The following is a 14,659-nucleotide window of genomic DNA, read 5'->3' on the forward strand; positions in this document are numbered from 1 at the left end:
GAGAAGGCTGAGATGGAGGCTGTATGATTCCTGGTGGGTTAGGAGCACAAGAATCAGCCTACCTGAGTTTGAACATCAGTTTTACCTCTTAATAGCCAAATGACCAGGAGCAAGCTACAGATGCTCTCTCAGTTTCAGTGAGGATAAGCACTTTTATACAGTATGGTGGGGAGGACGGATGGAGATGATCTAGGTAATGCACATTCTATTGTGGATCACACATGGTAAGTGGTTTTAAATGTTAATATTAATTTATCAGTATTATTGCCATTGGTAACTTCAATATAAGTGGTCCCCAAACTAAAGACAGTCATGCTAGCTGTGTCAGGCCAGAGGTGTTTGCATTAGTTAATAATTTTCAGAATTTAATTTTATCCTGTTATCAATGATTTATGGATAATGAAATAGCATTTGATTTCCATTATTTGAGACAGAATAAAACCAAATTGAGAAAAAAAAAAAACAAATTGAGTTATCACCTAGAGAAATTAAGAAATATGTTATAAGAAAATAAAATTGATTGTTTCATTAACAGTGAATTACAATCTTTGAAGAAACCTGCTTTCCAGGATTTTAACTGTAATACAGGCTTATTTCAAAGGGTATGGAGAAACTGAAACATTAACATGAGTCATTCTTCTTCACTAGGCTGTAATTAACCATGGTCCCTAATTATTAGAAACACGTCTTCATGTGGTAAAGGGCCCAAACCTACTTGTCTCTGCTCAGACTGCTTCCATTTTTGTGGTGAAATATAAGGTCAAGTTACCCATAATTTGCAGAGAGGTCAGTGTTGGTTCTCTACATTGCTATAGTTACTGTCTTCATTTAGTGTGAAAAGCTTCAGGATAATACTGTCCAGAGTCAGTTCTGGAGGCAAAAGGGAACTGTTGATTCTTTACTTAATCAATGATCATGAATTAACAGGCTATAATGTGTCAAGAAGTGCGCCGGTTGGGACGGATCAAGCAGAAGCGTGGCCCTGAGGAGCTACCCCTCGCCAAGGTCAGGGTCGGTGACCGAGAGCGCCAGGCTGCGACGGCGCAGGAGCGGCTGAGAGGAGCTACCCCACATCCGAGGTTAGGGGCGGCGGCCGAGAGGAGCTACCCCTACATCCAAGGAGTGGCGGCTGCGCGGGTGCAGGAGGGCCGAGAGGAGCTACCCCACGTTCAAGGTCAGGAGAGGGGGCCCTGAGGAGATACTCCTCGTCCAAGGTAAGGAGCAGCGGCTGCGCTTTGCTGGAGCAGCCGTGAAGAGATACCCCACGTCCAAGGTAGGAGAAACCCAAGTAAGACAGTAGGTCTTGCGAGAGGGCATCAGAGGGCAGACAGACTGAAACCATTATCACAGAAAATTAGCCAATCTGATCACAGGACCACAGCCTTGTCTAACTCGGTGATACTAAGTCATGCCGTGCAGGTCCACCCAAGATGGTTGGGTCATGGTGGAGAGGTCTGACAGAATGTGGCCCACTGGAGAAGGGAATGGCAAACCACTTCAGTATTCTTGCCTTGAGAACCCCATGAACAGTATGAAAAGGTAAAATGATAGGATACTGAAAGAGAAACTCCCCAGGTAGGTAGGTGCTCAATATGCTACTGATGATCAGTGGAGAAATTACTCCAGAAAGAATGAAGGGATGGAGCCAAAGCAAAAACAATACCCAGTTGTGGATGTGACTAGTGATAGAAGCAAGGTCTGATGCTGTAAAGAGCAATGTTGCATAGGAATCTGGAATGTTAGATCCATGAGTCAAGGCAAATTGGAAGTGGTCAAACAGGAGATGGCAAGAGTGAACGTCGATATTCTAGGAATCATCAAACTAAAATGGACTGGAATAGGTGAATTTAGCTCAGATGACCATTATATCTACTACTGTGGGCAGGAATCCCTTAGAAGAAATGGAGTAGCCATCATGGTCAAAAAAAGGGTCCAAAATTCAGTACTTGGATGCAATCTCAAAATGACAGAATAATCTCTGTTCATTTCAAAGGCAAACCATTCAATATCACGGTAATCCAAGCCTATGCCCCAACCCGTAATGCTGAAGAAGCTGAAGTTGAACAGTTCTATGAACACCTACAAGATCTTTTAGAACTAACACCCAAAAAAGATGTTCTTTTCATTATAGGGGACTGGAGTGCAAAAGTAGGAAGTCAAGAAACACCTGGAGTAACAGGCAAATTTCGCCTTGGAGTACAGAATGAAGCAGGGGAAAGGCTAATAGGGTTTTGCCAAGATTACGCACTGGTCATAGCAAACACCCTCTTCCAACAACACAAGAGAAGACTCTACACATGGACATCACCAGATGGTCAACACCAAAATCAGATTGATTATATTCTTTGCAGCCGAAGATGGAGAAGCTCTATACAGTCGGCAAAAACAAGACCGCGAGCTGACTGGCTCAGATCATGAACTCCTTACTGCCAAATTCAGACTTAAACTGAAGAAAGTAGGGAAAACCACTAGACCATTCAGGTATGACCTAAATCAAATCCCTTATGACTATACAGTGGAAGTGAGAAATAGATTTAAGGGACTAGATCTGATAGAGTGCCTGATGAACTATGGATGGAGGTTTGTGACATTGTAAAGGAGACAGGAATCAAGACCATCCCCATGGAAAAGAAATGCAAAAAGGCAAAATGGTTGTCTGAGGAGGCCTTATTAAATAGCTATGAAAAGAAGAGAAGCAAAAAGCAAAGGAGAAAAGGAAAGATAATCCCATTTGAATGCAGAGTTCCAAAGAATAGCAAGGAGAGATAAGAAAGTCTTCCTCAGTGATCAGTGCAAAGAAATAGAGGAAAACAACAGAATGGGAAAGACGAGAGATCTCTTCAAGAAAATTAAAGATATCAAAGGAACATTTTATGCAAAGATGGGTTTGATAAAGGACAGAAATGGTATGGACCTAACAGAAGCAGAATATATTAAGAAGAGGTGGCAAGAATACACAGAAGAACTGTGCAAAAAAGATCTTCACGATTCAGATAATCACGATGGTGTGATCACTCACCTAGAGCCAGACATCCTGGAATGTGAAGTCAAGTGGGCCTTAGGAAGCATCACTAAAAACAAAGCTAGTGGAGGTGATGGAATTCCAGTTGAGCTATTTCAAATCCTAAAAGAAGATGGTGTGAAAGTACTACATGCAATATGCCCGCAAATTTGGAAAACTCAGCAGTGGCCACAGGACTGGAAAAGGTCAGTTTTCATTCCAATCCCAAAGAAGGGCAATCCCAAAGAATCCTCAAACTATCACACAATTTCACTCATCTCACATGCTAGTAAAGTAATGCTTAAAATTCTCCAAGCCAGGCTTCAGCAATATGTGAACCGTGAACTTCCAGATGGTCAAGCTGGTTTTAGAAAAGGCAGAGGGACCAGAGATAAAATTGCCAACATCTGCTGGATCATCGAAAAAGCAGGAGAGTTCCAGAAAAACATTTATTTCTGCTCTATTGACTATACCAAAGCCTTTGACTGTGTGGATCACAATAAACTGTGGAAAATTCTGAAAGAGATGGGAATACCAGACCACCTGACCTGCCTCTTGAGAAACCTATATGCAGGTTAGGAAGCAACAGTTAGAACTGGACATGAAACAACAGACTGGTTCCAAATAGGAAAAGGAGTACGTCAAGGCTGTATATTGGCACCCTGCTTATTTAACTTATATGCAGAGTACGTCATGAGAAACGCCGGACTGGAAGAAGCACACCCTGGAATCAAGATTGCCAGGAGAAATATCAATAACCTCAGATATGCAGATGACACAACCCTTATGGCAGAAAGTGAAAAGGAACTAAAAAGCCTCTTGATGAAAGTGAAAGAGGAGAGTGAAAAAGTTGGCTTAAAGCCCAACATTCAGAAAACTAAGATCATGGCATCTGGTCCCATCACTTCATGGCAAATAGATGGGGAAATAGTGGAAACAGTGTCAGACTTTATTTTTTGGGGCTCCAAAATAACTGCAGATGGTGATTGCAGCCATGAAATTAAAAGACGTTTACTCCTCAGAAGTAAAGTTATGACCAACCTAGACAGCATATTAAAAAGCAGAGACATTACTTTGCCAACAAAGGTCCATCGAGTCAAGGCTATGGTTTTTCCAGTGGTCATGTATGGATATGAGAGTTGGACTGTGAAGAAAGCTGAGCGCCAAAAAATTGATGCTTTTGAACTGTGGTGTTGGAGAAGACTCTTGAGAGTCCCTTGGACTGCAAGGAGATCCAACGAGTCCATCCTAAAGGAGATCAGTCCTGGGTGTTCATTGGAAGGACTGATGCTGAAACTGAAACTCCAATACTTTGGCCACCTCAAGCCAAGAGTTGACTCATTGGAAAAGACCCTGATGCTGGGATGGATTGGGGGCAGGAGAAGGGGATGACAGAGGATGAGATGGCTGGATAGTATCACCAACTCAATGGACATGAGTTTGAGTAAACTCTGGGAGTTGGTGATGGACAGGGAGGCCTGGCGTGCTCCAATTCATGGGGTCACAAAGAGTTGGATGCGACTGAGCGACTGAACTGACTGAACTGAACTGAATGTGTCAAGTATTAAGTTTAGTGCTGAAACAAAATGAAAGGTAAATGGAACACAGATGCCTGGGTAGACAAGACTGAGAGAAGTGAAGGGAGCACCACAGTCCAGAAAATAACAGAAAGTGGAAGGGACTGTACTATTGCTGGGCAGATAGGCTCCATGCTAAAGGGAGCGGGTATTAGTCCCACTGATGTCCAATGAGAATGCAGCCTGAAAAACAGCAGGACTTTCAATGTTTCAGCAGATGCTAGAAATGCACATTTTAAGACAAATATCTCCTATTCTACTTTTAAACACTTGCAATTCATTTAGATTTTTTTTTTTTTTAATTTTTATTTTTCAGTGGGTTTTGTCATACATTGATATGAATCAGCCATAGAGTTACACGAATTCCCCATCCCGGTCTCCCATCCCACCTCCCTTTAAAGGTACATGGGGGGGAAATGACCACACATCAGTGATCAGGATTTATACTCAGAGGTGAATATGTGACCTTTGTAACTTCCTTCACCCACCTCCCTGCCCCACTTGATGCTGAGGGTTTCCAAACTTCAGACCAGGGCAATCTCCTTGTCTCTGCCTGCATTTCCCCCTTTTTCAGGTGATCTTGCCTAATCCTATGGTTATACATATTTATGTACTGGTGATCCCAAAGCTTTCTACCAGTGTACTTTTCCCTGAGCTCTGAAATAGTAAATCCAACTACTTGCTGGTTATATATTGGATGCCAAACAGATAACTTGAGTCCTCCTCTCCTGTCCAAACTTGTTCTTCTCCCAGTCTTCCTCAACTCATTTTATGCCTACATCATCCATCCATTTGTTCAAGTCAAAATATAGAAGGTGTATTTGATGTGCCCCATTCCTTTCCCTAATCTCTTAATTTCTATGTCTTCTTCTCCCCCCCACCCCCAAACTGGCTGATCTCCATCCATCTCCACTGTTCCCATCCTGGTTCACACCACCATGACTTCTCAAGACCCTTCTAAATGTCTCCTCACTTTTACTCTTCGCCCATCATAATCCAGTATCCACCTGGTCTTTTGTACATGGGAATCATAGTACATCAGCCCCTTGCTCAAAATCAAGCAGGCAAACAACACCATTATGAACAGAAGCCTCTAGAAATGGAAATCTCCTCACTTCAAGGATATGTTTTCAATGATGTTTCTATTGATATTTAAAATTTATGATTCTTTAGAAATAAGATAGGACTCTTCTTTCTTTCCATCTCCTTCACCCCATCTGAACACTTTACTGGAGTAAATGCTCTCAGTTCTAACTTGCTCTTTAATTTTGTTCTCGATGGACTATGGTCTTTCTGTGTTTTTATCCTTAATGTCCTTGTCTTACTTGAGTGGTCAGTGTTTGGAAAAGGTAGGTAAAATTCTTGTTTAACTCACTGTTGTTTAGCACACTTCACAGCACCATCCTCTAATATGTAAAAACATACTACTTGGATCTTATACATGTGGCAATTAGTCTCCAAGTAAGCACTGAAGTTAACAACCAACATGTTTAGTTAAAACAAGATTAAAATGGCTCCAGTTTGTACTGGTGATTTGATAATTATTTTTGAGAACATGTGCATTTAGTGCCACTACCCCATTGGCTTTTCAGGTGGGGCAGTGGTAAAGAACTCAGATGCCAGTGTAGGAGATGTGGGTTTGATCCTTTGGTCAGGGAGATTCCCCTGGAGAAGGAACTGTCAACCCATTCTAGTATTCTTGTCTCAGAAATCCCATAGACAGAGGAATCTGTCAGGCTACAGTTCATGGGGTGCCAAAGAGTTGGACACCACTAAGCATGCATGCACATACCACACTGTAGCAATACCAAATACACAAAATGTTTTTGAGTGATTTGTATAGAACTTTTATATTTCTTGTGCTTTCACTGTCTTCATTTTGAAATAAAAATGCTCATATCATAAAGATTCCCCCCATCAGATATTTTCACTTTTATATCTCTTAATTAAATATTCTTAACTTCTTAGCATTTTGATAGATTTTTGTATTCCAAAGTACATTCTGAAAAAAGTAGTTTCCATTTTATATTCAAAATAAAGAACCAAAACAGAGAAATCTAAATCTATTTTTTCTTGATAGCCCCTGCTAACAAGTCAGAGAAACAGAGAAAGTCAGAAGCATAGCATGTTGAAATTACTCTAACATTAACCACTAAGTTATAGGTTAGTACAAGTTACAACCAAAGAAAAACGCTTCTCAAAAAAAAAAAAGAAAGAAAGAAAAACGCTTCTCTATTTAATTGACTTTTTCTGGGGAAAAAGAAAAAAAGCTTTAGGAAAGTTTCCAAATAATCATTGACTTCCCACATAATTTGTCAATTTCAGCCCCCAGAATGGAACAGAGAAAACAATGACTGTTTTAGTGTGAATTTGCTGCTACCTGAAAATATTAAATATAGGTTTTTATACCCGGAAATATTCCAAAATTCATTGTTTTAATAGATGCTTTATAAATAACACAGAATTCAGACTTTTAGGTTACTTAGTAACAGGATTAGAAATATTCTTAAAATGTATTTTATGGGTTTAAAAAGTATGATTACAGTTTTATAATAAGATATTTTTGTTTGGCAACTAATTATTCTTTTCTTCATATTTCCACATCTACAAACACTTATTTTAATTGTTTTTTATTACCTTTGATGCTCTAATAATATTGTCATTAAGCTCATTGGGGAGACAGTCTGTCCTACAGAAAATAACCCAGTGTTTTGCACAAAGAGGGCCAATATTTAACAAATGCCCAAATGAGTAAATTATTTCAAAAGACACACAAATGTGAAGAAGACTGGGCCATGGGCTAGCAGAGGCAAAGTTGGCATGAAAATATACATATATATTTCTGAATATAGATTAAAGGATTTATCAAAAGTATATATCAACCTACAACCAACCTATAGTTTTTGCTTAGTTGAATGGCAGTTATCACAGTCAATAGTTCTATATTCATAGTGATGTCTGCCTTTCTCTAGACCATAAACTTGTTGAAGACAGATTGTGTGTTCTGATCATCATTCTATTCCCATTGCCTATTTAGGTGCTTGCTGTAGACTGAACATTTGTGCCCCCACCCCCGCCCTGCTCTCCCCCAATTCATATATATTGCAGCCTGTTTCCCAATGTGATGATATTTGTAGGTGGGGCCTTTGGAGGTGATTAGGTTGTGAGGGTGGAGCCCTCATGAATAGAATTAGTACCTTTATAAAAGAGGCCCAGGATAGGTCCCTTGTCCTCTTCTGCCAGGTGAGGACACAGAAAAAAAGATGGCCATGGCCATGCTAAACTAGGAAGCCAACTTTCACCAGACATCAAACGTGCCAGCATCATAATTTTGGACTTCCCAGCCTCTAAAACTGTGAGAAATAAATTTCTATTGTTTACAAGCCACCCAGAAATGGTATTGTGTTATATAGCAGGCGGAAGAAGAGTATATGTGTATTTGTGCAGTATTTTGCAAATATATATGTATATATACCTATATATACATTTTCATTCTTTTGTATTTATTTATTATATATATGGTGATATTCTTATTTTGATCAAATGATAAGCCTGTGTTTAATGTAGTAAGTTCTTATTAGTATATTTGATCTTACATCCTAAAGTAAACTAAGAAGAGATTTTAGAATTAGGTTGTTGCTAATTTTTATAGTTTCATGATGAAATTCTCTGATATTTTTTAGCTAATAATTTCTAGATAATATTATTAATAGTGTATGTATTTAGCTAAATGCAATTTGGAAAATGTAGTTGACATTCATGGATTTTGCATTTGTAGCTATAAATAGTATATAAAAATAGTATATGATACCTCAAAAAGAGAAAAAGAAATTTAACTTTTAATAACAGACTCATATAGTCTGAGTCCAAACAAGTTTTAAGTGAAAGAGAGAACACATATCTAGTTCTCCCACTAAACTCTGGCTCTGTATATAGTTTATGATCATACATTATTAAATTCACTTTTGATCCTTTCTGCACCACCAGATCTTGACTCTGCAGATATTACATAAAGAACATGATAACATTGCAGTGACCACACGTAAATCAAATATTCTTCAAAGTTTCATGCCCACATTAGGAGGATTGCTGCATCACGCCTCTGGTTGATTCTCCTGGAAGTAAGATGTTATGTGCAGTGTGGGAGCCATGAAAGCGACCAAACAAAATTTGCTACCGAAACTCAGAATCCCCTTATCTGCTGCCTCTCATTCTACAAACTAAAATTTCCCTGCAATTTGCAAAGACTGACTTGGGCTTGATTAGGAAAAGTTCCTGGATTTTAGTCCTGAATTTATTCAACAAGCATATTGATCACCTACTACGTGCCCAGTAGTATTAATCTAGGTGACAGGGATGCACTGGACAAAGATTCCTTCCCTCGTGGAGCTGATTTATGTTCTTGTGGCAGAGATGGACACAATTACGTAAAAATAAGTAAATAGACATCCAAGACTAGAGAGAAAAGGAAAAGGAGATCAGAGGTAAATTGGGATACCAGAGGAGGGTAGAACATGGTAGGCAGGGTGAGTTCATTAAGAAGGTGAAAAGTGATCCTAAATTTGAGGAAGGACAGGAGGTTAGCAAGGGAAATTGTTCTTCATCAGTCATGCAACCTGGGCCAAGCAACATTTAAGCTCTGGGTCTTGATTTCCTCATTTGTACAATGGGATATTGACCTCGATGATCTATATTAAAGTCCTTTTAAGTTCTTAAATTCTGTACACTATGATTTACTTTATGCCAACATTACAGAATGAAAGCTGTGATCCAGTTAATGTACACTAGGCCCACACAACGTGTCATGTGTTGCTAAATGCCATGGATGCTACAGGACTTAAGAGGTGCTTGTTATGATAGTGGCAATTTAGAAGTATCTCATTACAGTCATTCATGTATATATCACATATATTCAACACCTACTATGTGCCAGGCACTACTGTCTAGCTGGAGTGTGACAAAGCTGACAGTCTAACGCTAAGCTGGGATGGAAGAGTGGTTTGGGACACAAGAAGGAGGAAACAGCCACCTTGAGTGGGGAGTGTCCACTTCTGCAAGGGATTCTAGATCTGCATTAATTTTTCTGCTCACAGAGAGATGAACTTCTGACAACTCTTTCTTTAAAAAATCGAATTGCGTTATCTCTTGAGATAAGTGACCATAAATTTCACTTAACAAAGGGTATCACAGTGGTAAAGAATCTATCTGCTAATGCAGGAGACGCAAGACACAGGTTCAATCCCTGGGTCAGGAAAATCCCCTGGAGTAGGAAATGGCAACCCAATCCAGTATTCTGGCCTGGAAAGTTCCAGAGAAGCCTGATGGGCTACAGTCCATAGGGTCGCAGAGTTGGACATGACTGAGCACACACTTGGGCACATTATAAAGAAGGGGACTGCTTTCATCTCCAAGATTTCCTCTTATTCTTTTAAAAAACTTAAAGGAGCCTAGTTGTGTTTGCCTGATACGTATATTTAGGGGAATATTACTTAAGTTTGGAAAAATTCAGTTTCTACAAGGAAAGTAAAAGTGATCATATAATATTCAATACCATTGGGGAAATCTTAAAATAGAACAATTTTAAAAGGGCAAAGAAGGCTACTTATAAAATGTTTATTTCATTAGAACTAAAGTAAGATATTGTTCTTACTGCTAGCAAATGAATTTGAAAAGCAAGAGCTTTTCCCACCAGTTTTTGTGTTCCTTTTTTATTTAAAAATCATTTTTTTCCCCATAACAGTAAAGAAATAATCAACGTGGCAGTAACAACTTTCATCTACTGGGAGCTTAGTGTATGCTGGGTACTAAGCACTTTCCCATATATTATCTAATTTAATTATCATAAAGCTTTATGGAATAAACAGTGACTATGTCCGGTTTTATAGATGAGATAACAGAGACTGAAAGAGATTAAGTGAATTGCCCAAGATCTAAAGCCAGAAATTGGCATTAGCGGAAAAAATCTTAAACTGGCAATAGGGGAAAAAGTCTTAAACTGGTGGTCAGAAGGCCTGCATCTGAAATACCAGAGGCAGGAGTCGCTAGATCACTGATATGGATAAGAACAGGCAATTACATATTCAGTATAACTATTTTGGTTAATAGCAAACGGTCATAAAATTTCTCTGCTGTCTATATAAGTGTTTTCTTAAAAATTGTATTTTATAAAGTATATTCATTATCTCTGAACTTCTACTGGTAATTGAAAGTCTACAAAGAATTTTTAGACCAGATCTAAATATTTTAAAAATTGTACTTTTGTGAGATTTAATACTCCATATAAAATTCTTCCTAATGAACTCAAGTTTCAAAGGATTTAGATATTGTTTGACTAGGCACATCATGAAATGAGGAATATAATCCATTAGTTGAGATTGTTATAGAGACAATATTAACAGTAGCCATCTCTTTCTGTAGAAGTATTTGAGGAAATTACTATCCCCATACTGCCAACAGTATATGATATATAAGTGAATAAATTGATTATAGGCTTTTAGCACAACCCATGGACAAGTAGTTTGCTTTCTCATATTTATTGAATCAATTTGTAATCAAATTTGTAATCAAACTGATTCAATAAAAATTAAAGGAAGTGAGTTAGTACAAGTGCAATTTCATCTAAAACTATACCTTTCTCCATGGAAAACTGGCACAATTTCCTTTTTCATCACTAAAAAAGATGCTTCTTAATAGAAACTCTTTGTTTAGGAATCTATACTTGCCATTTTCCCCCCTGGTATTCTGATTTTCTTTAAAAACCAGATTAAAATTTTTTTTGCATATATATCTATAGAATTTCCCATAGCTACATAAGGAAGAAATCTTCAGAAAAAATAATTAGGTAACTCTTATGCATAAAAATTAAGAACATGCTAACAAAGTGTTCAGCATCTTTATCAAGGCAGCCAAGATGAATTTGAGGGTGATGTGCCTGGGGAACTTAACAGTACAAAAATTTTTTAAATTAATGGAAAATGAGAGACAGAAAAGGTGTTTTTGCAGTAAAATGAATTTTGAATAATTTTCTATTACTGAGAGAAGCTTTTACTGCTTATCAGTATGATTCAGGACTTTGAGATTCAGATTACTAATTTAATGATTTGATTGCAAAATTCTTATAAAATTTTATGAAAGTTTCAGCCCCCTTAAATTCCTTCTGGGCCATGTTTGATAAATAAAAGTTTTAAATGTGACAAAATAATCCAGTATTTCAAGTGAGTAATGAAAGATGTCTGCTTTAGTGATTACCTGCTGTGCTATGAGTTTATTTTTGTGTTATAAAAGATGCCTGAAATTATGGCAGATATTTGGAAGTGTTTCTCTGAAGGGTGAGAACATGAAAGTTCAATCTGAATGCTATAATAAAGATAAAAGAAAAACTTTTATTGAATAGAAACTAATGAGAACAAATAATTGGAGCAATTTTAAAATAAATTTCAACTATGGACATAGCATGACAATATCAACCCAAATCATATTTCAGTATTAACTTCCTCAAGCAAATTGTAGTTTTATTACTTGAAAGCTCAGGGCAACTTTCTAAGAACATTAATTTACAATTAAAATGAAATGGACTAGCAAGTCATTTTTGAAAAAATTGGATAGTGCAGGCAAATAATCTGGGTAATTTTGATACCTTGTGACAGCAATTCTTTTGTACTAAATTTCAAGAGAGTATATGGGAATGGAAAGACTGGAGCAACAGAAGTTTTTCTTGATGAGAAAACTTTAATCTGACTTATAGGCTTCCTTCAGGAATAACTTTTAAAATGCTAATATACTTTAAAATATTTTTATACTCTGCATGAAATTTAGACTTTATGATTTATACATAGTTAATAATATAACAGGTATCTAGTCTAGTAATAACTTAAAACCATTGCTAAACTTTATTATTCTCCATGAGATTTAAAACCATTGTTAACAATTATTAGGTATTATACGCTGACCGAATTGACTTTGACTTGACATTAAAAGGATGATCCTTCATCAGAAATCTCTATGTGTAAATATCTTAAGTCTCTGGGAAACAGCCTTGATTCTGCTTTTATACAGTAAAGAAAATAGCTGAGTCAGCAGCTTGCATAGTAAAATTTGTGATTATATAATTCCTTTTTATGGTCCAATAGTGAAAAATGTAAAGCTGTTAGAAACAAGAAACATAGAGGTCTGAAAGAGGACTGTCTAAAATAACTAGACATTGTCAAATTCAGAGCTCTATTTGAGTAGTCATAATACATACAGAAAAATACTTCTAGCCAGACCTACACTATCATTTGACCTTCACAAGTCATACTTTTCAACAGTGGATGCAATTTTCTCAGACTGCTCTTTTGACCTTGAAGACATTGAGTTATATCTTCTCAATGTTTTATTTCTCTTGGCAAACTTATAATGCTTCTGGTCCCCAAACTGACTTCATCTAAAATTCTTATCATCATATGTTTAAACTGTTAAATTCTGTAATTCTTATTTTAAATATTCAGCATGCAAGGGCAAAGAGAGAAGCTCCAGCTCCTTTGGAACTATCTTTTTCTTATTGCATAAGTCTCTTAGCTTTCTTAATGCGGGATGTCCCTCATCTGAAGCTGGGACTGAGGAAATAGCTGCATTGTACTGCAGCCTCAAATCTTGCTACAGCTCCCAGGCTTAGGATTCAGCTGAGCTGCAAAGAAACATGCAGGGAAAACATTGCTCTGTGGAAACTAAAGCTTTACCGAAGGAGATTTTAATGGGGTAAGTTCTTTTTCCTGAAACTTAGCTTGTCTGACTCATGTTCATGTTGTTTTTCTTGATGACTCGAACAGAATGACCTTACGTGTAAGTTTTACTTCCTATTTCCCTGCTTTTGCCCTGTCTTTAAATGAACTTTCTACCCTGCATTCTACTTAGAAGATAGCAACTGAAAAGCCTTGAACAATTGCATCAGCTCCCTGCAGTTGGATATTCTTAAGCCAATCCACTTTAATTGTCCCTGATTCTTAGCTCTACTGTAATGCAATAGCATTCAAAAGCCAGGGAGCATGTTCACCAATTAGCAGAAAGGAAAAGAAAAAGTCAATGCAGCAGAACTAAAATTGAGAAGCACTAACGTAAATGTTAAGAAATCACTTAACATTTCTAAGTAACTTGAAATGGATTTAACTTTCACAAGAGAAGGTGCATTTTCTTACCTTGGATATGAATAACTCTGTCATGATCTACAGTATAGTTGTCTGGATGATGATCAGCCCAGCAGATTGAAATCAGCACCAGAAGAAGTAGACTCTTCATCTTTGTAGCCCAAATAATCTTCTTCACTGTGAGAGCATCACATACAAAGAAGCTTGTGAGATTTGGAACCCTTTGGAGTGTTGCACTGCACAACTTTTACTGCCTTATCATCCTAGAATGGGTCTGTAAAATTATTTAACCCAATCTGCTCAGAAAGTTACTGTAGCTGTCTTTGGAAGCTGAAGACTGCAGCTTTGAACAATTCCAGTTTCCCTTATGTAGTCAGAGTCCAAACAGTGTTTAACTCTATCTTTACAGAGTTGTGAATCTAGAAATTTATTTAGAACAGTATAGTTTTGACATAGAGAGTTATAGCAAGTTAAAAGAGATATGATAAAAATATAAAGACTTAAAAAAACATTTAAACCTCTGAATTTGAAGTACAAGTTAATAAAACAATTTGATATAGTTACATATGAATATTTATCACCCAGTTTAATTTGTAACTGAATATTAAGCCAAGGCAAACAAAGAATATTTGCATGAAACTTGACATCATCATTCATTTTACATATGGCTTTCTAAGCAGGTTAGATTTGCTTGTTCTAAAAAGAAAAGAGGACACACACACAAAATGCCTGATTAAATAGAAGCAGCACATTTGTTACAGACTCACCATCTTAAACACTGCTGGGGTCTATGGTGAATAATTGAAAATTAGAGACAAACGAGGTTAGAATTGTGCATGCTATCACTGCAGTCATCCTGATTGATTTTTCATTCATTTCTACCTGAAATGCTGACGCATCAACTTGGAGTGCCAGGTAGGGTCTCTGCAGTCAGCAGAGCCTTGGCTGCAGGGAACATC

The 14,659-nt window shown here is 37.5% G+C and overlaps 1 protein-coding gene across 1 annotated transcript in view; it reads right to left on the reverse strand.

The window, feature by feature from the left end:
• HAPLN1 (hyaluronan and proteoglycan link protein 1) overlaps positions 1–14,659 on the reverse strand; it is a 78,949-nt gene that overhangs the window by 23,656 nt on the left and 40,634 nt on the right. The window contains exon 2 of the mRNA XM_065936625.1: positions 13,752–13,877. Coding sequence (XP_065792697.1) covers positions 13,752–13,851 — 100 coding nt within the window. The 5' untranslated portion in view covers positions 13,852–13,877. The remainder of the gene's footprint in view (positions 1–13,751; positions 13,878–14,659) is intronic.

The sequence above is a fragment of the Muntiacus reevesi genome, chromosome 1, assembly GCF_963930625.1.
Source record: "Muntiacus reevesi chromosome 1, mMunRee1.1, whole genome shotgun sequence".
Classification (NCBI taxonomy): Eukaryota; Metazoa; Chordata; class Mammalia; order Artiodactyla; family Cervidae; genus Muntiacus; species Muntiacus reevesi.